General features: G+C 49.9%; 3 protein-coding genes and 1 non-coding gene across 7 annotated transcripts in view; 1 reads left to right on the plus strand and 3 right to left on the minus strand.

Moving 5' to 3' along the window:
• GJC1 (gap junction protein gamma 1) overlaps positions 1-493 on the minus strand; it is a 32,546-nt gene extending 32,053 nt beyond the window's left edge. The window contains exon 1 of the mRNA XM_005220851.5: positions 226-493. The gene's annotated coding sequence lies outside the window, so the exon portion shown is untranslated. The remainder of the gene's footprint in view (positions 1-225) is intronic.
• Positions 494-3,581: 3,088 nt separating this feature from the next.
• HIGD1B (HIG1 hypoxia inducible domain family member 1B) lies at positions 3,582-11,907 on the plus strand. Of its 3 annotated transcripts, none has more exons than XM_024979902.2 (4): positions 3,582-3,599; positions 10,202-10,352; positions 10,984-11,118; positions 11,767-11,907. In XM_024979902.2, the coding sequence occupies exons 2-4, from the start codon at positions 10,253-10,255 to the stop codon at positions 11,829-11,831; spliced, it is 300 nt and encodes a 99-aa protein (XP_024835670.1). In that variant the 5' UTR covers positions 3,582-3,599; positions 10,202-10,252; the 3' UTR covers positions 11,832-11,907.
• Positions 11,908-12,275: 368 nt separating this feature from the next.
• Positions 12,276-25,473, minus strand: part of EFTUD2 (elongation factor Tu GTP binding domain containing 2) — a 36,341-nt gene continuing 23,143 nt past the window's right edge. For both annotated transcript variants that reach the window (XM_005220842.5, NM_001083396.1), the window contains 17 exon segments: positions 24,123-24,186; positions 23,650-23,740; positions 22,142-22,277; positions 20,860-20,987; positions 19,909-20,102; positions 18,619-18,730; positions 17,858-17,998; positions 17,269-17,370; positions 16,236-16,318; positions 15,502-15,588; positions 15,152-15,278; positions 14,859-14,946; positions 14,125-14,243; positions 13,935-14,029; positions 13,339-13,492; positions 13,074-13,181; positions 12,276-12,741 (listed from right to left, as the gene is read on the minus strand). In XM_005220842.5, coding sequence (XP_005220899.1) covers positions 12,646-12,741; positions 13,074-13,181; positions 13,339-13,492; positions 13,935-14,029; positions 14,125-14,243; positions 14,859-14,946; positions 15,152-15,278; positions 15,502-15,588; positions 16,236-16,318; positions 17,269-17,370; positions 17,858-17,998; positions 18,619-18,730; positions 19,909-20,102; positions 20,860-20,987; positions 22,142-22,277; positions 23,650-23,740; positions 24,123-24,186 — 1,925 coding nt within the window. In that variant the 3' untranslated portion in view covers positions 12,276-12,645.
• On the minus strand, positions 20,103-20,176 carry MIR2343 (microRNA mir-2343). Its single transcript, NR_031291.1, has one exon. It is a non-coding gene; the product is annotated as a microRNA mir-2343 (primary transcript).

Raw genomic sequence — 25,473 nt, forward strand, 5'->3', positions numbered from 1 at the left:
GAGTGTTCAACTTTCCGCGGTCGGGTCTGCGCGCTCCCCAGCGGTCCGAGATGCGGCACGTGTAGGAGCGACCCACCAGCTAGGAATCTAGACCCCGGGTGGGCGCAGACTTCACCTCCGGGGCAGGTCATTCCTCAAGCTTGCTTCTCGGGACAGGAACCGCCCCCGGCCGGCCGTGCCTCACTTCGAGCGGGCATCTAACGGCGCCGTGAAGACACGCCTTACCTGGGTATCCTGGGTTGGTCCATTGAGCCCCGGAGTTGTCTTCTGTGCTGCGCTCGGCCAAGGCCAGGGGATGTAACACCGGACGCTGATTCCCGGTTCTAAGTTCTGCTCTGCAGTTACTCGAAGATCCTACTGGCCTTCGTCGGGTTAATGGTCGTAATTCTTCCGAGGCTTGGCTTTTACTGTTCTAGATACTTTTGAGGTCCTGGACTTCTCGAATTAGCAAGACCCTAATAGGCCATTTCCTCTTAACCCTCTACATCCCGGCAGGATCCCATTTTCAAAGGGATCCTTTAAAAACTTGTATGAATAGGTAACTTGAACCTTGAACTGCACCGTAGGAATATGAAAACTCCTCAAATGCTTTAAGTGGAGGGGTCCATGCATAACAATGGAAGTCGAACTCAAGAGATGGAGGAGTACTTTACTTTGTAAAGTGCTCCTAAATTATCTTATTGACCATCACCATACTGAAGGATGGGTTTTTATTTTACCCTTTTGTTCACAGAGGAAATTAAACTTAACCAGTGAGATGACTTGGTATAGGTCAAATCCCTCCCCCCCGCCCACCCCCGACGGAAAGCCAAGCCCTTAAGGCCAGTCCAGAGGTTGAAAACAAACTTGAGGGCTGAGCATCTGGCCTACTGACAGATGTTTTGTTTGGCCAGTAGGACGTTTTCCAAAATTGTCAATTAGTTGCCAAATTTTAAAAATCTGTGTTTCTGCTTTTCTCTAAAAAGTCAAAAGTTTTACTCACTTTGAGCCTCTGTTTTCCCTTGGCAGTTACTTCTGAGTAGCATCTGTCTACCAGGCTCAGGCTCCTCTCCACTCAGCATCTTGAATCATTTTCATTAGCTGCTTGGCCTCGGTATTTAAATTATCTTCCCCTATACTTGCCGTGTCCTGAGAGCCACATGCCCTCCCCACTGTCATTGTTACTTCTCTACAAATGTATTTAAAATTACAAGTGTGGGGACTTCCCTCGTGGTCCAGTGGCTAAGACTCTGTGCTCCCAATTCAGGGAACCCAGATTCCATCGCTGCTCAAGGAACTAGATCCCACATGTCGCAACTAAGAATTTGCATGCCACAACTAAAATTATCCTGCATGTTGCAAGTAACGATCCCGCATGCTGCAACTAAGACCCGGTGCAGCTAAATAAATAAAAATATTTAAAAATTAAAATGACAAGTGTGAAGACCCTGTAAATATGTGAAAATAAGAATAAAGTACAGATAACACAGGAGACAACATCGTTGTAAAACTGACTACATTATTAAAACTCCCAACAATTGCTAGTACAAGTATAAATTGGTGCAAATCACTTTGGAAAACTATTTGGCAATGAATGTCTACTAAAGCTGAACCTAGGAATGCACTATGAATCTGTAGTTCTACTGAAATTCCACAGAAATATGTACAAAATACTTGTTCTAGAATATTCATGGCAGCACTATTTGTAACAGTCAAGAAACTGGAAACTATCCAAAATGTCCATCAACCACAGCAAGGATAGACAAAATGTTACATTCACACAATACAACAATGAGAATGAACAATCTTTACAGGCAGCTTTAAGACAGATTAATTTCCCCAAACTTTCCATCTATATGAAGTTCAAAAACAGGCAAAACTGATTTGTACTGTTAGAAGTAAGGATAGTGGTTATCCTAGGGAAAGGATAGTTACCAGAAGGGAGGGGTGTTCTCTTCTTGATCTGAATGCCGAATACAAGATACACAGGTGTGTTTAGTTGCTACATTTGAGCTGTTCTCTTTCAATAGGGGTAGTTTACTTTTCACTTGCATGCATTGGAGAAGGAAATGGCAACCCACTCCAGTGTTCTTGCCTGGAGAATCCCAGGGACGGGGGAGCCTGGTGGGCTGCGGTCTGTGGGGTCGCACAGAGTCGGACACGACTGAAGAGACTTAGCAGCAGCAGCAGTTTACTTTTGGTATGTTAAGACCAATTAATAACCTTTTAAAACATTTGGTTGTGTAAGTCTATATATATAAACAAATATGTATTATATATTATACATGTAAATTATATATATATACTCAAATGTTTATTAGGTATTATTTTCCTATAAATTCATGGATGGACATGCCCGGGAAGCCTCTCCATCTTTTAGCATTACCCGTTCTTCACCGAGATTGAGAACCAAACACTTCCTATATTTGTTATCTTACTCTCAAGCATGCAGCTTGTCTCTATCTAGGTAGAGCAACCAGTTTGTTGTTTGTTTGGTTTTTGTTTTTTGCCACGCTGCTTTTAAGATCTCAGTTCCCCCACTAGGGATTGAACCTGCATCCTCAGCAGTGAAAGCTCAGAATTCTAATCACTGGACCGCCAGGGAATTCCCTAAAGCAACCTTTTAAAGATGGAAATGAAACCCAAGGAAGCTAAGCTGTTTTACTTGCAGACTGTTTAGAAAATAGAAACGTAGTCAGACTCTGTCTCCTGGTCAGGACTCCTTCCTCTCCTCTTATCACCTTTAAAGGATGCTAGAGACATCCTTCAGAGAAGGCGATGGCACCCCACTCCAGTACTCTTGCCTGGAAAATCCCATGGATGGAGGAGCCTGGTAGGCTGCAGTCCATGGGGTCGCTGAGGGTCGGACACGACTGAGCGACTTCACTTTCACTTTTTACTTTCACGCATTGGAGAAGGAAATGGCAACCCACTCTAGTGTTCTTGCCTGGAGAATCCCAGGGACGGGGGAGCCTGGTGGGCTGCCATCTATGTAGTCACACAGAGTCGGACACGACTGAAATGACTTAGCAGCAGCAGCAGCAGAGACATCCTTTAATCCAGTTATAGCTGAGCTGAGGCCAGAAACCTAAGCTATCGGTCCAGGCATTGACCAGGGCCCGAGCAAATCAGGGCAACTGCTAGAATATGAGCTCTCTGGAGGCAGGGAAGCTATATCACAGCTCCTAGAGCCCAGCCCAACACATAGTAGGTGCTTGGCAATTGTATACAGAGTGAATGCGTGAAGGAAGGCTTGCCACTGTGGGCTAATACAAAAAGACTACCAGAGGGAAGGGGGAAAAAAAAAATCCTCACGTTTCAAACGGGGAAATGATGGGGAAATGGGTCTGGTTTCCAGCCTCTGGCAGGGAGCAAGGGAGCCGGGTGCTGTGAGAACCACGTCACTTTTTATTCACATGGGGCTCAAGCAGGAAAGGATCAAAACCCAGTTTGAGAACTTGAGAGTCACCCTGGGGCTCTGTGGTTTGGGAACTGTAGGGTCAACTTGAAGGCTGCAGTGTGTCATTATTTCCATTACACATTTTCCAGGGTCTCCACTTGGCTGGTAGGTTCAGAGCCCATTCTTCTGTCCTGGGGGATGGGACCGGAGGCCTAGAGAGGTAGGATTTGGGAAAGCTCCCTGTTGGCAATAGGAAGCCCTGCCTGCCACAGACCAGCTGAATAAGAAGCTGTTGATTCCTTCTGCTATTGGGAGGGGGCATGTTACTATCACAACCCCCCAACTCCCACCCCACCCCCCCCACCCCCCCACCCCCCCACCCCCCCCACCCCCCACCCCCCCCCCCCCCGCTATAATCCCCAGCAGTCTCAGTTAACCTGTAGTTGTTGTTCTGTTGCTAAATCCTGTCTGAGAGATACATTATACCACTCCTTCCTGCCACCGGGGTTTTGTTTAAAGTAGATTCTTTTTTGGTCAAAGAATTTTTTGAATGGGTAATACAAGCAGTATAAAAGAAACAGTAAGATGACTCCTTACCAGTGTTTTCCAGAGCCCAGCTAGCAGTTTTTTGAGTATTAATGCTGGATTTCAAGTTAAGGTCAATTTACTTGCAAATGAAGGATGCTTGGATGCGTGAAATATGCTCAGGAGTTGGGGGTAGGGAGAAGGATATGGGAGATGAAGAGATCTCCTCTGGTACCACCCAGACAGGGACTTTTGGACACGCCCAGAACCCAGTGTGCTGGGTCACGAGCTACCCTGCCTTGGTGAGAGTCCTTGAATGTCTGGAGGCCCTGGGTTCAGAGGTCTGTCCTGCCCAGCTGTTTACATTCATTTATGTGTATCTCCTTTCTCTCTCTTTTTTTTTTTGCCACTTGGCACGTGGGATCTTAATTCCCAGACCTGGTATCCAACCTGCGTGCCTTGCATTGGAAGCAGAGTCTTAACCACTGGACTACCAGGAAAGCCCCTCATTTACACATATTTCTAAGATGGCGTGAGTGCTCAGTGCTCATGTGCTCAGTTGTGTCCGACTCTTTGCAACCCCATGGACTGTAGCCCCTGAGGCTCCTCTGCTCATGGGAATTTCCAAACAAGAGTACTGGAGTGGATAGCCATTTCCTACGCCAGAGTATCTTTCAAACCCAGGGACTGAACCTGCGTTTCCTGTGTTTCCTGTATTAGTCCGCAGATTCTTTACCACTGTGCTGCCTGATTTTTGCCTAAGATGGTGTGAGAATGTGATGAAATGTACAGGAAACCATATTGTAGTATGTTAAATTTTCATTGTAAGGTAGTCTATAGTGATTATCATTGTTGCTTGGATAGCAGAGCCATTTACCTGTGGTATGATATGATTGTTACTTAACCTCTCTCAGCCTTGATTTCCTCATCTGTAAAGTGGGAATAACGATATCTACCAGTCGGGGCTGTTGTGAAGATTAAATATGTGAAGTACCTAAATCTTGTAGGCTCTCAAGACATTAGTCCCCTCTCACAGTGTGCTTTGGGGAATTTGGGTATTCAAAAGCACCCAACACAGAACTTTAGCAAAACATTTCAAGTCCTCTGGTGCGTCCATTTGTTAGTACTGGGGTCTGTGCTGGTGTCTTCCACAGCTCAAAATTCTTCCTTCATGAGACATGATTCTATCACTACACTCTCATTCAGTCTTCCCATCACCATTATCCACACCCTCTTATAATCTTTAAAAATATGTGAGCAGTCTCTCCAGAATGATTATTGTTGTTCAGTCACCGAGTCATGTCCAATTCTTCATGACCCCATGATTGCAGCATGCCAGGTTTCCCTGTCCTTCACTATCTCCCAGAGTTTGCTCAAACTCATGTCCATTGAGTCAGCGCTACCATCCAACCATCTAATCCTCTGTTGCCCCCTTCTCCTCCTTCCCTCAATCTTCCCCAGCATCAGGGTCTTTTCCAGTAAATCAGCTCTTCATATCAGGTAGCCAAAGTATTCCGGCAACAGCGTCAGCAGGAGTCCTTCCAATGAATATTCAGGGTTTACTTCCTTTAGGATAGACTGGTTTGATCTCCTTGCAGTCCAAGGGACTCTCAAGAGTCTTCTCTACAATTCGAAAGCATCCATTCTTCACCGCTCAGCTGTCCTTATGGGCCTACTCTCACATCCACATCCGTACATGACTACTGGAAAAACCATAACTTTGACTATATGGACCTTTGTTAGCAAGGTGATGTCTCTGCTTTTTAATTTGCTGTTGAGCTTTGTCATAGCTTTTCTTCCAAGGAGATTATTCTTCCAGAATGATTAGTGGGTACCAAAGGCACTTTCCTGGCCCAAGCCTGTAGCTCTTGGGGCTGTCCTTGAACAAATGCTGCGAGGTCCTTGGAACCAGTGCCTGTTTTAGAAAGAGAAGGGGATGTCCCCACCCTCCCTACCCCAGGTACCTTCTAGAGGCTGCCTCAGCCTAGCCATCTCATCTGGAAACTTCCACTGCCCTGGCCTGTTCCCGCTACCTTCTCTTTACTCCTCAAGCCCCCCAAAACTACTCTGGGGCCCAGTGTTTTCTCCCCTGTAATTACCCTAGCCCTTCAGCCTGGGTCTTTCTCGTTCTTACCCCAACTCAGGGCATCTCTGCTCCTTGTCCAGATCATTCATCATCACCCCCTCACTCACAGCACTCCTTAGCTCAAGGCACGTCCCTCGCTGCCCCACTCTTGTCACTCAGCTCCCTCGGGCTATATATAGCACAGCTGTGTCTTTAGATTGTGTACAGCCTCAAGTCCAAGTCCCCCTCCCCCACCTGTTCCCTTCCCCCAACACAGTCAGGAGAACAAACCTGAAGCTTCCAGTTAGGGCAGGGAAGCCCCTCCAACAGGGAGGACGGGGTTTGCCAAGGGATGCGAGTGTGCTGAATTCAGGACCACCCAGAACATGGCAAGCTTCCCATCTGTTGTCAGTGACTTCCCGTTTCTCCCCCAGCCTGTTACCCATCCCCAGACCTTGCTCATTCTGGAAGAAAAGGAGTAGGCAGTGTGGACGGGAATTCTAACAATCATATTATTTAACCCTTGCGTGCGTGCTCATTCAGTGGTGTCTGACCTCTGTCCATGTGATAGGATCTTCTGGCCCCAAGGGTTGAACCCACTGGCAGGCACATTCTTTACCACTGAGCAACCTGTATTTAACCCTTACATTGACCCTATGGGTAGATGTTACCTCCATTTTACAGATGATGATATAGACTCAAAAGAGGTTGAGTGGTGTAAGACCAGGTATGTAGAGAGCAGTCGGTTAAGCAGGTAACCCCACGTCTGACTCTGGCCTGCACTCTGGGTTCATTAAGTCTGTCTGCATCATTCAATTAGACCCCTCTAAATTAGAATCTATATTAGTGTGACCTGATCTGGAAGAAAGAGGTTTATTAAGCGAATTACTAATATAGAAAGTATTAAATCAAAGTAATTATTAAAGACTTGGCGTATTAACAAAAATGATATCATAATTTTATCTTATCTGTTTACTAAAACAGGACTCTACAGAAATCTGTTCTTTGAAGTTTTGGTTACTGTGTGTTCTCAGAGGTTTTTGAAATAAAAAGCAATTTTATTTCTTCTATTTCAAAACTTTCCCTCCACCTTTTAGGTTTCTCTAGCTTTGCTTTTAGAAATGGTTAGAAGTCTAGTGCTTTTTGCTGTCACTGTGACCTTGAGCAAGATGTTTAACTCAAGCCTTAGTTTTTCATCTTTTTTGTTAATTAATTATTAATTTATATATTGACCTCGAGGCTTGTGAGATCTTAGTTGAGAGACCTTTGGACAGCAAGGAGATCATCTCAATAGGGAGAAGCTGAAATTCACTCTCTTTAGCTTGGCCCCTGTTCTCTAAACTACTCAGGAGTTTTTGCCCTGATTCTTGCCCTGTCTCAGCCAGACATTTCCACTCTCCCACTTCTGGCCTAGACTATTGATCTCTGGAGAATTCAAGCCACCACTGGGACCAGGAGAGGCAGCACAGGAGTGTGTGTGAATGCCTGGGAGGAGAGTTCCCAGGGACGCTGGGGATATGCGGAGGCCCCAGGGGAGCAACTGTGACCCTGGGTCTCTCCCTGGAGCAGTGAGGCCTGGGGAGAGAAGAAAGAGACATCAGCTGCTGGACACATTTCCAGTGCTGAAAAGTCGCTTTAGGACAGAGTAATCTGGGGGAGAAACAAAGGCCTGGGATGGAGTGGGAGTCTCTACAGTGCACCCAGTCCTTCTCCATTTCTTAGCAAGAAGGTTCTTTGGAGCGAGCCAGACCCAGGTTCAAATTATGACATTCACTAGCTGTGTGTGTGCATGCTCAGTTGCTCAGTCATACCCGACTCTTTGTGATCCTATGAACTGTAGCCCGCCAGGCTCCCCTGTCCATGGGATTATCCTGGCAAGAATACTGGAGTGGGTAGCCATTTCCTCCTCCGAGGGATCTTCCCGACCCAGGATAGAACCCTCGTCTCCTGTGGCTTCTGCATGGGCGGGGGGATTCTTCACACCTGAGGCACTTGGGAAGCCTTCACTGTGTACCCTTGGATAACTCATTTAATCTTTCAGAAGCTCAGTTCCTAGTCCAGGGACAAGCTGCTACTTATTGCGCAGAATGGTGGAAAGTTCTGAAATATGAATACTTGAAACAAAAGAGGTGCTAATGATGGCCATGGTCCTCTCCATAACCTAAGCATGAGCCTGCAGGCAGTAGAAAGGGTTCTGGAGATGTGAGGGAAGTCACAATTGTTTCAAATTCTTGGACAAATCTCCTTAGTCTAGAAAACATTCTTGGAGGGGTCAAGACCAACACCAGACAGGCTGTCTCCCACAATTATGGCATTTACATCCCACATTGTTCTTGAGTATTTTTTAAAAACATTTATTAATTTTTGGCTGTGCTGGGTCTTCACTGCTGCACGGGCTTTTCTCTGGTTGTGGCTCGTGGGCTTCTCACTGCAGTGTCTTCTCTTGTTGCAGAGTACAGGCCCTAGAGTACTCGGACTTCAGTAGTTATGGGCTCAGCAGTTATGGTTCCCAGGTTCTAGAGCACAGGCTCAGTAGTTGTGGGATCTTACTTGACCAGGGATTGAACCCTTGTCTCCTGCATTAGTAGGTGGATTCTATACCACTGAGCCACCAGGGAAGCCCTAAAATAACTATTTAGCTCTGCCGGGTCTTAGTTGGGCCATGCAGGATCCTCAATCTTTGTTGTAGCATTCGGGATTTAGTTCCCTGACCAGTGGTTGAACCCTGGCCCCCTGCATCGGGAGTGTGGCGTTTTAGCCACCGGACCACTAGGGAAGTCCCCCTCTTAAGAGTATTTGAGGCCATATAATTTGGGGGAAAACTCAGGATCTCTGCCCATTTTTGCCTGTATATTCCTGTCTCAGTTCTCCAAATCAAGTCCACCTCTGATCCAGCCACGAACCTCCACAGGATTAAAAGACTGAGTTGAGATAGGGGATCCCCTCCATCTGATCTTTTATTACTTTACAGTGCTTGGAGTTTCACAAGGTGGCGCTAGTGGTAAAGAATCAGTCTGCCAATGCAGGAAATCTAAGAGTTGAGGGTTCAATCCCTGGGGTTGGGAAGATCTCCTGGAGAAGGAAATGGCACCCCACTCCAGTATTCATGCCTGGAAAATTCATGGACAGAGGACCCTGGGAGGCTACAGTCACAAAGAGTCAGACATAACCGAACATCTGAGCACACTGCTTGGAGCTCCAGCCTGGAACTCAGCAGATGGGGGGTTAAGACTGATGTCCTGACCTATCTCCTCCCATCTCCATTCCTGACTTCAAAGTCTCCTTAAAACCGGACACTGTGTCCCTGACCCCATAGTGGCAGCTCCATCATCAGCTCTTGGCCAGTTCAAAACAGCAGACGCTGAGCCTTAGCCAGACTGCTCGCACTCCACTTTCTAGCCATCTCCTAGGGTAAGCACCAGCATGCTGAGGACCTGTGGGGCCAGTAGTCCTTGCTTCTCCAGGAGGAGAGAGGCAACTAGGGATAAGAAGTTGCCTCAAGCAGGGACTTTTGTCTTGGGGTTAGACTTAGGAGGAGCCCAGCAGGCAGAATCCCCAGTCTGGGGCTCCATCTAGTTTGTGATAAGAGCATTTATAGGGGTTTACAAGTAGAGCAGTAAGGGTCCCCAGGACAGGGAGGCAGGGGGTTGGCACCTGAAAAGAACCCGGCAAGAGATGGACCTGCAAGAGACAGAGAATAGCTCAGGGACCTGAATTTGTTTCGTTAATGTTCAAAATCTGCATGAAACTATACACAAGTCCACGTCTAATTATTTCAATCTCTGGCTCTGGTGGTTTGCTCACCTTTGCTGTAACACCAGGATGGCTCTGGCTGCCCAGGGCCAGGTCTTCCTCTGCACCTCCCTTGGGAACAACCATCACAGACTCAAGGCCCGTGGGGGGACCCAAGGATAAAGGCCTGTTCCTCCCACCCTCATCTGAGGATTTTTCCAGCTGCTTTTCTTGGCCCAAGGATCATATCCGTAGGGACGCAGATGGTAGAGGGGGAGGCAGAGAAAACAGTGAAACTGGAATGAGCTGGGGAAAGAGGCAGATGTTGCGAGGAAGAGATGGGAGAAATGGCACCAGTAGTCCAGCCATCTGAGACAGGACAGCCGGAGCAAGTAGTGGCTATGTCAGGCACGTTAAGAGGTCTCAACAGGCAACTTCCTCCTTCCCAGCCCAGACCAACGAGAACTGGAGTTCTTACTGTTGCGGGTGCCTCCTTCTAGGACTGGGCTGAAGCCTAGGAGCCCCAGCTGCTAACATCTGGGTGTAGAATCATGTCTGCTAACAGAGGCTGGTGGGCGCCACCCGAGGGCGAGGACAGTGTGTCTGAGAAGCTCCTGAGGAAGACGAGGGAGTCTCCGCTGGTGCCTATAGGTGAGTGGGAAAGGGAGGAACGGGGGGCGAGGAGGGGGCCTTCTCTTGGAGCACACGTGTCTCCTGGTCCTTTCAAAGAATGAAGCCTTGAACGCGAGTGGTGCTGCCCACTGCCTAATCGACAGCTAGAAGGGAGTGAAGCAAGAGCAAGGTGACACATCTGACAATAGAAGAGGCAGTCTGGGGGGTGCAGGTGGCAGCCAACCAAGCGCACGGGATGCCGACAGGGTCAAGATGGGCAGGGGCAGTCTGGGGCCCCCTCGGGCTCCCTTGCCCCGAGGCCCTGGGAGGGGAAGAGAACAGCTATGGGGGTTGGCAGTGGTTGGAGAAGAGCTCAGGGAGGTGGGAGAGTCATGCTGATGGGCTACTTGTACAGGGAGGTGGGGGGGAAGGGCAGTTATTGGAAGGAGGTGGTCACTTTGAAAAAATCATTGAGAACAGTTCAGTGTTCTAATGACAGTCCCTACTCCACCAACCACTCCCCAGTCCCCTCAGGTGCCCCCCGCCCCAAAGCAGCAGCAGGAAGGCAGCTGGTCATCCAGACGCCCAGTCGGCCTAGTGAGTGTCTCTCTTCAGGAGAGTGGTGTGCTTGGTGACTGAAGCCCAAGCATCACATTCTCTGCCTCTGTAGGCTTGGGAGGCTGCCTGCTGGTGGCAGCATACCGGATCTACCGGCTGAAGGCTCGGGGTTCCACCAAGATGTCCATACACCTGATTCACACCCGAGTGGCAGCACAGGCCTGTGCTGTGGGCGCGATCATGTTGGGTGAGTGGCTGGTGGGGTCGGGAGAGAATGTGGGCAAAACTGACAAGGCAAAATCTGGCTGTAAGCCCTACGAGGCAAAATCTGGCTGTGAGCCCTGACAGTTACAGGACATGAGTTCAGCCCCTGTTCCCTAAACCAGGCTCCACAGCAAGGCCTTGGTGAAACCCTCATAAGGAGACATTTTCTGGGTTCCTGTTTATTCTCCCGTGTTCAGGGGAAGGTACACAGTCTGTTTCATGAGTCTGTCCTGAGGTGAGAGAACACACAGCCGTTTCTCTTCCTCTCTGGATCAGAAGGCAGACTGCTACGTACTTGCCGTGTGACAGTGGCCAAGTCCCTTTCTCTCAGACTCTGTTTCCCCGTGTGCAATATGGCAATAACCATCGGGGTCCGCCTCTCTCCCTCCCTGCTGTGAGGTTGCTGAGACAACATACGTGCAAGAGCTTTGTCAACTGTCACATGGCTTGTCTCCCCAGGCTGTGCAGCCAAGTGTTTATAGCAGCTGTTGAGACCTGGGGCGGACAGAGGAGCAGGGAGGTGGACTCTGGAGGGAACGGCTAGTGTCCGCGCCCCCCAGACGCCCAGGAGAGCCAGGGGATGGGTGGAGGGGGCGATGTCATGGGGCGCTTTCCCTTCTCCCTCACACAGGCGCTGTGTACACGATGTACCGAGACTACATCAAGAAAACCGCGCAGGATACCAGGGAGAAGTAGGAGTCCTACAGGCCCAGGGCGGTCGGACCTTGTCAGTCAATCCTGGGTGTGCACCTAATAAAGGAGTTTGAGGCAACTCACCCGTCTCTTCTTCACACAGTGGACAGCAGAGCGAGGGAAGGCTCTGGTCCTCAACTCCAGGGCAAGGACAATCTTCGGGGGCAGAGGACACCTCTGACCCCAGAGACCCAACCACTCCCCAGCCCTCTCAGGTGCCACCCACAGGAATGGGAGCGGGGGCGGGAAAGAGGCCTCAGTGCTCATGGGAACATTGAGTGGAGAGGCAAGCGCTCCTCTCTGGGGACCAGGCAGGAAGAAGGCTGCAGCTGGGAGCAGAGACAGGGAGGCCTCGTGGGAGATGACAGAGACCCAGAACCCAAGTGCCAGGACGAGCCTGAAGGGAAGAGGGTGGAGCAGCGGGGATGAAAGGAACGGACCAAGGCAGAGGTCAGAATGTTCTGTTCACTTATAAAACATGTCTACAGTCAAACTTTTACTAAAAAAAAAAATTTCACGTAAATCCTGAAAGACAGGGCCCGTTGGGCTTCAACACTTCCAGCCCCTTCTCCTTCCTGGACCCTGAGCTCCTCTCTGTTCTCTGGGAATGGAGCCAGGCTGAGGCCATAGGAGGAACCAGGAGGCCGAATGCTCCTCCCTCTGGGCTGGAGGCTTGGGGGCTCCAGGATTGTGGAGGACGGCCACAGCAGCCCCAGACATGCTCTGACCACGTGGAGTCTGAGTCCCACCAGGGCCCAGCTTCAAGTCCAGGGTGTGGCCCAGAGCGGGGAGTGGGAGCTGCCATGACGCCTGGCGCTCACATGGGGTAGTTGAGCACCACATCCTGCTTGGCGAGCTCCAGCAACATAGGATCATCGAAGAACTTGCTGATGCTCACATCCTCACTCAGGCCCTGCAAAGACAGGGCAGATGCAAAAATGAGTCCTGAGTGACTGCGCTGTGCTTGAGTGGAGGGGCGGGCGGGGGGTGGGGCATGTGTCAGCTGAGCTATTTCGGGAGTCCTGCCATTAGGGTATCGTCACAGAGGAGGAGACGGCTCTCCCTTCCCAGGCATGCGGGCCCAGGCCTGGGTGCCTGAAGCCTGGGAAGACCACATCTCCCCACGCTGTGCAGTAAAATGCTGTCTTTGGGAGGAGGGTCCAAAAGCAAGAAACGAAGAGTGATCTAGCTCCTGGCAAGACCACCTGGGCGTGGAGGGACAGCCATGGGCCTGAGGACACATACCTTTCTACGACGGGTTTTGATCATGAATTCTCGGGCCAGGTGGGGAGCTGGCTGTGGCTCCAAGGGGCGGATGACAATGCTCTTGTCCAGAGGGTCACCGGGTACAATCTGAAAGGCAAAGTGGTTTCAGAGCTGCCAGGCTGAGAAGCAAGATGCTTCTCTAGGATGCTGGCAATCCCTCTGGAGGCCTGGAGGTGGGCAGGTTAGAGGGGAAGGCCTTGCAGAGGTGGGAGACTGCAGTGGCCAGCCTGCACCATCTTCTTACCTGCCAGTGGTGGAAGACAGACAAGGAAAAGGCCTGGCCCTGCGTGTGAGTTCGCAGATCAGTCTCAAAGCCGAAAGAGTCGATGGCTGGAATGAAAGCTTTGATGGTGTACAGAGGAGAGCCTGGGATGGGTGCATCCTGAGTCACGTGTCCCCTGAGACAGAAAAATAAAGGCTGAATTCCTACCCCTATGGAGGCCAAAAGCAGAGAAGCAATGTACCCCCGACTGTTGACCATCAGAGAAAAGAATAACTGCAAGTGCCCCACAGAGGGCGGGAGCGACTCGGGCTCTTCCCACAGCTCCGCGTGGACGTCAAAGGGGCAGCGGCCTGTGGGCAAGAGTGGAAGACTGACAGGGCAAGGCCCTGCAGGCCCTCCCACTGCTGACCGACTTCCCCCAGGAGCGCTCTGAGGGGTCTAAGGAGACACCTGAAACTACGATGTGTAGCAAGGCTGGGGATGCCACATTCCTTTCCTGCTTCCTTCTGTAAACCTAGGCCTCAGGAACGGTGGGTGTGGGGAGGCCAGTCTCTCTGAGTTCCTTCTCACTGGAACTCAGGCTCGCCGCCCCCTTCCTTAGGTGCCTGGTGGCTTACCTGCGCCTGGCCAGGACCGTGTAGACAGCAGAGACACAATCTGCGGGGGCCTGGACCTCGACGAAGTAGTAGGGCTCCATCAGACGAGGGGTGGCCTGCAGCAGAGCGGGAAGACAGGGCTCCTCAGCTTGGGCAGAGCTGGGGGACAGCAGTCTCGAGGGCCCCCATCAGAACAGCCCCGCTCGCTCACCATGAGGAAGGCTGAGTAGACGACTCTCCGGGCTGTGGGGATGATCTGGCCCCCACCCCGGTGCAGGGGCTCCTGGGCAACCACTGCATCCAGGATCTTAAACTTGACATTCCGAATCACTGAAAAGGAAAAGGGGGGGCGGCCCAGGGAGTGGGTCTGGTGCTAGTCAAGGGCGCAGGGGCCGAGCAGCAAGGAGCCTCTTGCGGCACCAAAGCTGTCTTGTAGCCACAAGGGATGTGGTACAGAATCAGCCTGCAGGTGTGTATTCTAACAGCGTATATGGAGGTCAGAGGGTAGGCGGACATTTGCAGTGTTGGTCTCAGGACACACTCAGACCACATAAAGTGTCTCGAGAAGTTTGTGTTTCTTTTCCAGATATTTGATTATTTTTGGATGTAGAGTAAATTTTAGGAATTGCACGTTTGTCCCCAGAGTTCAGTCCTGCTCCATAAACCACTTCAATCCCATCCTCCTGATATCCGTCTTCAAACACATTCCAGGAATGAAGAGCAAATGTCCACCTAGACGTGACTTCCATTTCTAGGATGTACCAAGCCGTACCACCAGGACGGGGAAGAAGACGAGAGGAAGCTGGCCCAGGACACCGGACAGCCATGTGGGCCCCAAGCTGTGTCTCCTTCCACGTCCCAAAGATGAGCCCACCCGGACTATACACCCAGATGCAAGGACCCCAGAGTACCGGGCAGAGAAGGCAGAGGCGCTGGTCAACTTACACTCATCACAGAGGGGCCCCTCCCTGGTTCCCCACTGGAAACCTTGAACGATGCTGTCCTTCACTGAGCCGAGAAGAGCCTTGTCCACCTGTACAGAAAGGAAGGGCCCCTTAGCAGTGACCCTCGCCACAGCCAGAGTTTATAGCGGGGAGAAGGTCGGCACACTAGTAAAAGGATCCTCTTCTTCACCGGAAGACACACAGTACTTCCAGGAAGAGAAGAATGCTTTGGAGTTTCTGCCACTCAAGAGCTAATAAGCAAGGGCCACATGGTCCCCACCAGTCCTGCGGTACCTCCGAGGGCAGGGTATCGTCCACCAGGATGTTGGGGCCAGTGGCATCTGGGCCGAAAGCCCAGATGGAACGGGCAGCCAGCAGATCCCAGTCATACTTGGTCTGAAAGAACTCTCCCAGCTTCTTCCTGGAGAGGGAGGGAGGGGAATGATGATGTCAGACAGTCTGGGATGGCCAGTTCCCAGGCCACAGATCCTGCCTTTCTGGGCAACAGTGCCCTCAGCTACCCACACTCTGCCCGGGACAACTGCGAAAGGGGGAGGCAAAAGCACTTCCCAGAGAGGGGGTGTGCCGCGTCAGAAGCTCATCAGGTGTGCTGTCTGGCCCAGGAATCGGAACCACGCTCTCACCTGTTCCACGTGATCTGGACCACCTCGTTCTCTATGTCCTCTGCAAGGCCCTTCTCCAGAGGCTCGGCGATCATGGTGATTTTGTTCCTGGTCAGAAAGGAAACAGGTAATGAGGAGGGTCAGCAGGACTAGCAAGAGGGTGGTTCCCAAGAGGAGGATGACAGAAGGAGGAGCGAAGGCAGTGACATCAGGGAAAGCCACGGGGGCAGAGCAGAGCAGAAAGGGCTTGTCTTCTTTCATTTGAATCCATCACTTTTTAAAAAAAAGTAAGGCTTGGGGAGAAATGTTCTTTTTTAAAGCTTTAAGCAGTATTAGTATATTAACCAGTCAAACAGCAGAGTTGCTGCTAGGGGAGATTTTAAGATAGTCACGTTACACAGAGAGGAGAAGTGGCCATTAAGACACTCACCCTGGGAGTAACTAAGGCAAAGAATTCCACAGCATTGTGAACAAAGGCAAAAGGGATGTGAGGGCTGGGATAAAACTCAGGTACTAGAAGCACCCTCATCTCGAGACTCAGGGTCTCTACTTTCACAGTGCTTGTGGCTAGGGTGGGCTTGGGGGGAGTCCCAGGATCACTAGGACCCCTGGCGTTCTTCTACTTTTATTTTTGGCTGTGCTGCGTGGCATCTGGGATCTTAGTTCCCCGCCCAGGGATTGAACCTGCACACCCTGCCATGGAAGTATGGAGTCCTAACCACGAGACCGCCAGGGAAGTGGCCCCTGCAACTTACTTCTTATTGGGAGTTTCGGCGAAACACTTGAGGGACGACGTTTCCACCACCGTCTCACAGAATGTGACAACAGGGTCAGCCACCTGAGACACAGCATACACTGTCAGGCGAGGTGTCACTTTCTCGGAAGGACAACCTCCTGCCACAGGGGACCGCGAGGTTCCCCTGATACTATCTCTGTGAGAACCCGTCCTGATCAGAATTAGTGACAAGCACTGCAGCAGGCTCGGGCTAAAAGTCTGTACCTTTGAGGAGAAGCCTGGAAAACTGAGCATAGTGCACAATTTATGTTCCTGAGCCAAGAGCAAGTGGAGGATCAAACAAGGGCCTTAGTTAAGAGTCCCTCAAAGTATCTTTCAACACCCGTATAGCTGTCCCACCACCATTCACTGACACCTGTGGGTCTGTCAGCACTGGCTTGAGAGACTGGTGAGCGCCCATTCCATCTTCAGCGACCCCTGGCTGCATGGCTCCTCCTGGAAGCTCCCACATGGCCCCCTATCGGGACACCCGGTGTCTTTCAGAGCGCCAGTCTTGGCTAAGACCGGGCACTTGAGGGCACTCACTCCCAACCCCCACAGCCTTGGAGACAATGTGTCCACTGGGAGACCAAAGCTGTGCGACAGGCAGTTTAATTTAGAGGCTGTATTAAGGTTTCACAGGGAATCCAGAAGAGCCAGTCCCTGCTCCCTCCTTGAAACCATACATGCTGAGCCCTGATCAGCACAGATGGGTTAGTCATGCAACTATTTTCTTCACGAAAGACCAAGAATAGCTCAGGCTTGGGAGCCTTGGTTTTGAATGCAGACATTGAGAATAACATCCCCCAAAGAGGGCAAACCAGATCTCAAATCCTTCCCATGCCGGGAGCAACAGTTCTTGCTTTTTCCAAGCAGACCACCTCCTGTACTGCACCCCTCTCCCCTTGGACCTTCCCAGGGAATCAAGGGTTTGGTTGCTTGAACAATCAGCCTGAAGCTGTGAGCCAAGCTCCTGGCCAAGCAGGCTCTCAAGACAGCAGCAGCTGCTTCACCTTGATGTCGATCTCCGAGTACATCTTCCGCAAATCGTGCATCACGCAGTCCAGGTAGAGCTCTCCAGTGCCCAGGATCACATGCTCGCCAGACTCTTCCACCTGAAAACACGATAGCCCTGGGGGTCACAGGCTGGACTCTCCCGTGCCAGCCACAGCAGACAGAGACGGAAACAAGGCTAGAAGCTGGGAGGAGGTGCCGAGCCCACTATCGGAAAAGCCACTACCGTGCTGGTTCCATTCCCTTTGGGAAGGATTAGTGGGGAGCAGGGACCTACAAGTCAGTCCTCAAGACACCTGGGCCACCGAGCACAGCGCTACTGGGTGTGACGTCATGGACTGAATTCTCATCACAGCCATTTAGGAAGAAAATATTGTGTCCGTGGATATAGGCTAACCCTTTAGCCCTGGCCAACTCCTCTGAAAGGTATGTTGGCAGGCTCAGGATGACTCACTCTTCCCTGTGTATCTTCCGGAAAATCAATTCAAAGAGTGCTTTCTAGGCATCAGAGTTGCCTGATTATTGCAAAGCAGCGGTGGCACCAGCTGGGCTCATGGGGCGCGGCAGCGGCTGTGGCCTTGGGCATACCTTGGTGGTGAGGGACGGGTAGCTCTTGTTGACCTTGCGCAGGCCGTCCAGCATCTTGGGCAGCTCAGAGGGATTGACTGGCTCCACGGCAATCTTGATAACAGATGTGGTGTTGAACTTCAAGGGCCGGAAGATCTGAGCCTGAGACCCAAAATACAGCAGAGCCGTGAGGACACCTAGCCTGAGCAGCTGCAGACGGTGCAGAGGTCAGGGGGAAGCTGAGGGCCTGCTCGGGGGAGGACTATCCCCCGCACTGGGAGCCAGGGTGCTGCTTGGAGGCAACCTGCAGGGCCACGTCTTCCCATGTATGCTGGCAGAACAAAAAGAAGACTTAGAATAAAAAGAGCCCCTCCAGGACTTCCCTGGTGGTCCAGCAGTTAAGAATCCACCTTGCAATGAAGGGGACAGGAGATCGACCCCACATGTCACAGGGCAACTAAGCCCATGCGCCACAACAGAAGATCCCGCATGACACAAGAATCCTGCATGCTGCAACTACGATCTGATGCAGCCAAATAAATAAATATTAAAAAAAAAGAGAGAGAGAAAGAGTGCCCCTCCTCATTCCTAGGAGCTGAGTCCAAGGAGAATCCAAGGGGATTGGATCTAGAAGGTGGAGCCCATGCTGAGGCCCAGCAGCAGGAAGCAGCAGTGACTCCAGTTCATGCTCCCCTGAGTTCTGCTGCCTGTTGCTCATGTGTGCTGGGCTCCCTGTGATCCTCCAGCTTAAGCCAACCCAGTTGCCTTTTCAGAAACTCTACCTCCTCGTTGCCTCGGGGTTCGGTTATGGTTGCTGTCTTCACAATTGGTTGATCGACACCTTCGATCAGGACCCAGTTGCCAGCAGGAACACGGTTCACTTCGATGTGGTACCTGGAACAGTGTCCAGTAAGTGGCAATGAAACTTGGGAGCAGGGTGTTCATTCCAGAAAACCTAACTGAGCACCAGCTCTGTGCCAGAAACTGAGCCAGGAGCAGGGTCAGAAAAAAAAAAAAAAGCTAGATACATTCTACCAGGGGAGGGATGCAATTAAACAATCAAATGGCCACACATATGTGTGGTTACAAACTGAAGGTGCCATGAAAAAAAAACGCAATGTACTTCATGAGCACAACACAGGCAAATCCAATTCAAGCTGGATGTGTGCAGTAAGCAAACCAGTGCCTCAGAGGTGGAATGTTAGGAGTTGTCAAAAGCACCACAGAACATACTGCAACTCTCCCGCTGTTCAGTCGTAAAGTCGTGTCTGACTCTTTGAGACTCCATGAACTGCAGCACTGCAGTCCTTCACTATCTCCTGGAGTTTGCTCAAACTCATGTCCACTGAGTCAGTGATGCCACCCAACCATCTCATCCTCTGTCACCCCCTAACTCTTTAATTTTCTAATTCTTCTAACTCTTTAATCCTCTAGAGAATGGGGTACATCTGGAGGGGGTGGGGGAAAGGGCTGTTGGCAAGATGCAGCAGCCACCCTAGGAACAGGCCAGGCTAGGTTCTGCTTTCTAGCTAAAATGCCAAGCTGATGAACTGACGAGCAGCCCCCTGGTCCAAGCGAAGTTTAATTCTGCAGACTGGGATGCTCCAAGGGATTCAGCAAAGTTGTCTCTCTTGGTCAAAGAATAGCCAGTGGAGGCTGGGAAATAACATCTTTTGGGGAAGAGACATGCAGGTTACGATTTAAGGAACACAGAAGAAGAACGGAGGGCTTGAGATAAGTAAACACAGAAATCCTGCTACAGGAGTTCATTCAAAGCATCCCAAAGGCAAAGGCAGGTCTCCCGGCATCAATCCTGGCATCAGTCTTGGCATCAATCCCAACAGTAGCTGCCCTGTGACCCCAGCAACCTCAGTCAGTAAGAGCTAGAAGTCAACACATCTGCTGAGGGAGGGTCACCTTAACCCCATCACAGGCAGCCAGCAGCTTCTGTGTGTCCAAGGAGGACCACCCCTCCACCACTTCCAGCTTGCCAGGGCAGTCCCAGTGTAGAGGCCCAGGCAGTCCCAGTGTAGAGGCCCAGGCATGTATCTAGGGGCTCTGGATGGTAGTACCTGGCCACGGAGATCCAAAGGCGGCCCACGGTGCATATTTGGGAGTCTTCCTCATCCTCCAGGGTGTAGTTCTCCCCCAGTACCTTCACAGGCTGCCCAGCATGGATGGTGCCACTTAGCACTCGGCCAAAGGCATGAAACTGAACTCCATCATCTGTGCTGTACATCTTGGTCGTGTGGCACATCAGGGGACCCTGGAGGTGGGGACAGTGTCACCTCAACTACACACACTCTGGATAAGTTCCACCGTCTCCCCTTCCCTTGTCAGCAATGACCTGAGCTCCATGAAGAAGCAGCCCAGACTGAGAAGACAACGTGGTGATCTCCTGAAAAAATTCTAACCAAGGCCTACCCCCAGCTGAGTTAAGACGTGTCACAGGCATAGAAAAAAAAACCCTCTTCCTTTTTCCTGTGGGGGATGAGGTCACTGGGGAAGAGAAGCAGGTTTAGGATGGCAAATGGACACTGTCAACTCGCAAGACTACAACATTAACTGGTCCCAAATTTCTTCAAAGAAGAAACTCGTAATTCTCAACTGGCTGTAATGTTTATGCCAAGAAACTAGAGAATGCCTGAGGAATGACTGGGAAAGATTGTTTTAAAAGCCAGGACCAGTGAGATTAGTTACCATTTGTTGAATCTTTCCTATCTGTCATGTACCATGCTAAACACAACCACAACCCTTTCTTAAATCTTACTTACTTCTCATAACTTCCACACACAAATTATTATCACTTTATACACAAAACTCTCAGACTCAGAAAACCTGAACAACGTTCCCAAGATCACATCACCAGGAGTGGTAACATTGGGCTCTGAATTCAGTCATTCTGACTATGCCCAGGGGCAGGGCCATGCAGGGATGGAGAAGGGATTACTCCTTCAACTGAAAACACAGAGTCCCACAAAGCAGGGATGGAAATCAGAGAACCGGGGGGCCATGTTCCTTACGTCGGGGTCACAGTCACTCATGGCCTCGCCAAGGTCAGAGTCCACACCACCGGTATAGGTGTGCTCGATTTTAGGCTTGGCGCCCACCTTTGGAGACGGGATATGCTGCACACACATGTCCACAAAGCCTGCGGAGGGAGAAGAGATGGCCATTAGTATGAACTCTCACAGGGAAAGGGAGTGGGGACTTCTGATCCACTCACGATGGTCAGAAAACTAACAGTGAGAGACTGATTTTCAGCTCTAAAAGCTATGGTTCTATGATTCTGGGCAGACATGATACCCTGTTTCCTGGGCGCATGCTGCTAAAGGATCTGGAGTCACACGGATGCCAGGAAGAGCAAGAAGCAGGTCTAAGTGGCTCCTTGGAACTGAACTGACAAAAACTTGGAAATATCCGTATCAGTCCATGACCTTCAGTGAATAGGCACTTACTGAACTCTTACACGAATTGGTACCTCATCTCTTCTTTATAGATCTACTTAGGACAATCTCCGAACTGACTCTTCCCTCCGGGAAACACTGCACATGTTTCTGTTCAAATAGCTATTTTCTTTTTCTAACAGCCAATAAGCCACACAAGAGAACCTCCATTAGCACCTTGGGGTGCTAGCATGTCCGCTTTTAGTTGGGATCTCCTTTGTTGGATGGATGGCCAGCCAGAATGAACCATTAAAATTATGCACTTCGGGGGATTCAGAAACCTAATTCCCAACAGACTTAGAACCAAGCGATTGCTGAGAGAGCCCTGCGCCATCACCATTTTTGCCTATGATTTTACGGATGAGAAATCAGTCCCAGAAGGATTGAGTGGCTGACCTGGGATGACCCCATGGGACTGGGCCAGAGGAAGATCAAGACTCAGGTCATCTCCCAGCCAGTCTAGTCCTTGTTCTACTACAGCACCTGCCTCCTGGATAACTAAAATACCAGAAAGAGGAGCTCAGGGGAAAGAGAGGTCTGAGTCTGTAACTCGTCTCCCAAGTCCTAGTTGGGGGCTTTCCCCACCATTTCATGACACCTACAAGTCTACCTTCCCAACTGCCCTCTGGCAAAAATACCACAACTTCAGAATCTGCTTCTCCATTCCCTTTTACTTGCATGCTCCTCCTGGAAGGGAAATTTAATTGCTTTTGTTTTCCCAAGATAGAATTCCTGGTACCATCCACTAAGTAAAGCAGCTCAGAAAAAAAACCCCAGGTGACCGGTATCCTGACTGAGGGTTAAAGAAGAGTTCCCAAGATACACGTGGAGGAGATGGTGATGACGACGAGCTTCTTACCTGTGAACTCGCCAAAGAATTTTTTGCAAACCAGCCTGAGCAGGGGGCGGATGTTCAGCTTCAGCTCCTCCTTGGTCAGGTGGATGCCAAGCTCATCCAGGGTCCTCGGGAGGCTGGTGTCCACATCACCCACGACCTGTGATGGCATCAGACACCACGTCAGCTTGGGTGACCCAGAGGACAAGGGAGGACGAAAGGGCAATAGGAAGGGTCACTGCACTGCATTCTCTTCTACACGGAGAGCTCTGGGCAAGGATACCAATTTGGTTTCAAGGACATCTTTGGTACAAGCTCCGTTAAATGCCCATGCCAGCCAATAAACCTGGCTCTCTCAGGCAGACCAGTGTCAGTGCTGCCCTCTGGTGCCTGAGAAGCAGCATCTCATCCCACTCGGGGAATCCATACCCTTCCTTCCGTATTAAGAGACTTCTTAGATTTAAAGGATCACTGCAATGGAAGGAACCAAAAAAGGTCACCTAGCAGTCTATCGGCTGTCAGGATGGGGCCAGGCTAAATCATCCCCAGCAGACTCGAGGTCTCTGTGCAGACAGGCGCTATAAATTTCTTTTATTAATCCACTCTAGTCTGACACAAGATACGAAGTACTTTCCAGCACTAATAAATTGAATCGTGTTGTTTTGCCTCGTTGCTATGTTTGCACTGTTTTGTCAGCTGGAATGGCCCCACACATTTTGTTTACGTGTGTGTGTGTTCACTGTGCACAGTGCTTATTAAACACCTGCATAGACACATAACACAGTTATAAAGTTAATTGTCTTGGGAGAAAAGGTCTGCATGAAAAATTCCTCTCCAACATTACTGCCCTTTTAGTTCTGCCTCTCAGAGAGCACATATTTATACAAATGCAACATTATATTCTTTTCTTTGGAGCATCACATGCGTTTAGCTGCATCCTTGCCACCATCTGATGCCTGCCTTTCAATCTGACAAACATCACATACATACATGCCCAAAACAGTCATTAAATTCAAGCTCATACAATCATTCATCTAATGGCTATAAAATACTTCATTTTATGGGATGTACCAAAATTCTTTCATCAGATTCTCCCTGATGAACACTTATCACCAGCTTTTTTCCCCTTTTCCTAATGTTATAATGCTATAACGTATGTATACATCTTAATACACATATATATTTTATGTATGTATAAAAATAAGAACTGGAGGACTCTGAGAAACAATTATATCTGTAAGGCAAAGCCCTGTAACTGAAACTATTATTTTTCAAGTGTCACATTCTTTGGAATAGTCAAAATTTTTGTACATTTCTCTAGGCTGTGCCTTTTCTATCTTCCTCCTTTACTCTGATCTCAACAGCACTTAAAAAGACTGGAGTGTTCAAGATCCAGAAGATTGACTAACTGTCCTCACACTGAGTAATACAAAACTAAGCAGGCTCAGGGCCAGGGAGAAGTCCAAGGTCACCAGCTTTCCCACCTTGTGCTTAGAAGGGCAGACCTGAGCCAGGGGACCCGACATACTCACCTGGGCGAGGATCTTATAGAGGGGCTCCAAGATAAACTCCACAAAACTCCTCTGGGAGCTGCTGGTTGGGGCCTTTTTGGTGAACTTCCGCCTAAAGAGATCAAGAGTTACGGGAGATCTGGGAGGGAGAAGGCAGTGTCACCAACCCCAAGGGTGTACTTTCTAAGTTCTGCATCTGAGCAAAGCCAAGCCAAAAGGAAAGAATGTGTGTGGTCATCAAACCTCCAAACAGGGACACCTGAGAGGGCATGGGTCACGACCCTTTTGCACATCTGGGCTGAGCTGTGGGGACCTCAAGGGAAATGCCTCAAACCCTGTTGAAGCACACGAAGCCGGCTCACTTAGAGGCGACAAGATGGTAGCTCATGTTTAATCAAGAAGTGGGTTTTCACGGCCAGAACTCATTCTCTGTTTTCACTTACTGGGAGGATGGATCATGCCTCCAGAGAGTCCACTTCCCACACTCTACTTACGTCTTAGGGTTGAAGTAGATGTCACCCCAGAGTCTTTTAGCGAACTCCTGGTAATTAATGTCACCTGTAAGAAAAGCCATACGATGATAATCTACCTAGCAAAGTACTGTTTGAATTCTGTTTCATGTGCCACCAGTGGTTTCCAGCTGAGGAATTCTAGCACCTTCCTCTCCAAGGTCCAGACATTCACTTCCATCCAGGCAGGCAGGTAAAGATACTGAAGCACAAGGGACAGGACTGACCCGAAGCTGACAAGGTGATGCTGGAGCCAAAATGAGCACCCAGGTAGCTCCATCTCCAGGCAGCTTATGACTGAACTATGGACAAAGGTACAGTTTATATTCTTTCCTTTAATGGAACAGGCTCAACTGCCTAAATTCTATCCTCTGTCTGCACCTAAACTTGTCCCTTCTGCAGTGATGCTTACAATTCCTTCCTGATCCGTGGAAGCTCTGCTGCCGGCGTGGGCAACCTTCCAGCAGCTGCACCACGCCAAAGCTCCAACTAGCCCTCCACACTCTGGAACCCGGCACTCTGGAGAGAAGATGCCAAGGCCCGCCCTTGTGTCATTTTTTTAGTTTGACTGCAACTGCTAATCCTCACCAGACTGAACCAAGCCACTGTGGCTTTTATGTTTCTTTTAAAGAAAATTTTATTGGACTTGTTTATCCCACAAGACCTTAAAAAATTAACAGGAAATATATGGTTTATCCCTCTATATTCCTACCTAACCTAATCTTTATGTGTGTTTAGTCACTCAGTCGTGACCGACTCTGCAACCCCATGGACTACAGCCCTGCCAGGCTCCTCATGGGAATTCTCCAGGCAAGAATACCAGAGTGGGTTGCCATGCCCTCCTCCAGGGGATCTTCCCAACCCAGGGATGGAACCCAGGTCCCCGGCATTGCAGGCAGATTCTTTACTGTCTGAACCAGCAGGGAACCCCAGGAAGAGAAGCAAGAATAAGAAATGACATTGTGGCTTTTAAAATTCAAGATCTTCTAAGTCCAGAGCTCGTTGACCATATTTTCCTTTCTTTCCCACGTTATTAGTTACTGAAACTCTTCCTCTCCCGTGAACCACTGTGTCTTTTACATGCCTCCCACTCCTGCACTTAACACACACTATACTATCATCCCTGGACTGAGCTGTGTAGGCAAAGAACCAGGCCCAGTGTGTGCCAGAAGTTAAATAAACACTGATACAAAGAAAGTGCAAACATCTCTCTGATCGACCCCTACCCCCACCCTCAATCTCACGGTCAACATCAAGCCAATATTGCCAATCCTCTATCTGATAGTGGTGAAAATGTGTAAAGAGATGTCTCTTTCTTCTCTGGCCAAAGATAGGC

The sequence above is a fragment of the Bos taurus genome, chromosome 19 (assembly GCF_002263795.3).
Source record: "Bos taurus isolate L1 Dominette 01449 registration number 42190680 breed Hereford chromosome 19, ARS-UCD2.0, whole genome shotgun sequence".
NCBI lineage: Eukaryota > Metazoa > Chordata > Mammalia > Artiodactyla > Bovidae > Bos > Bos taurus.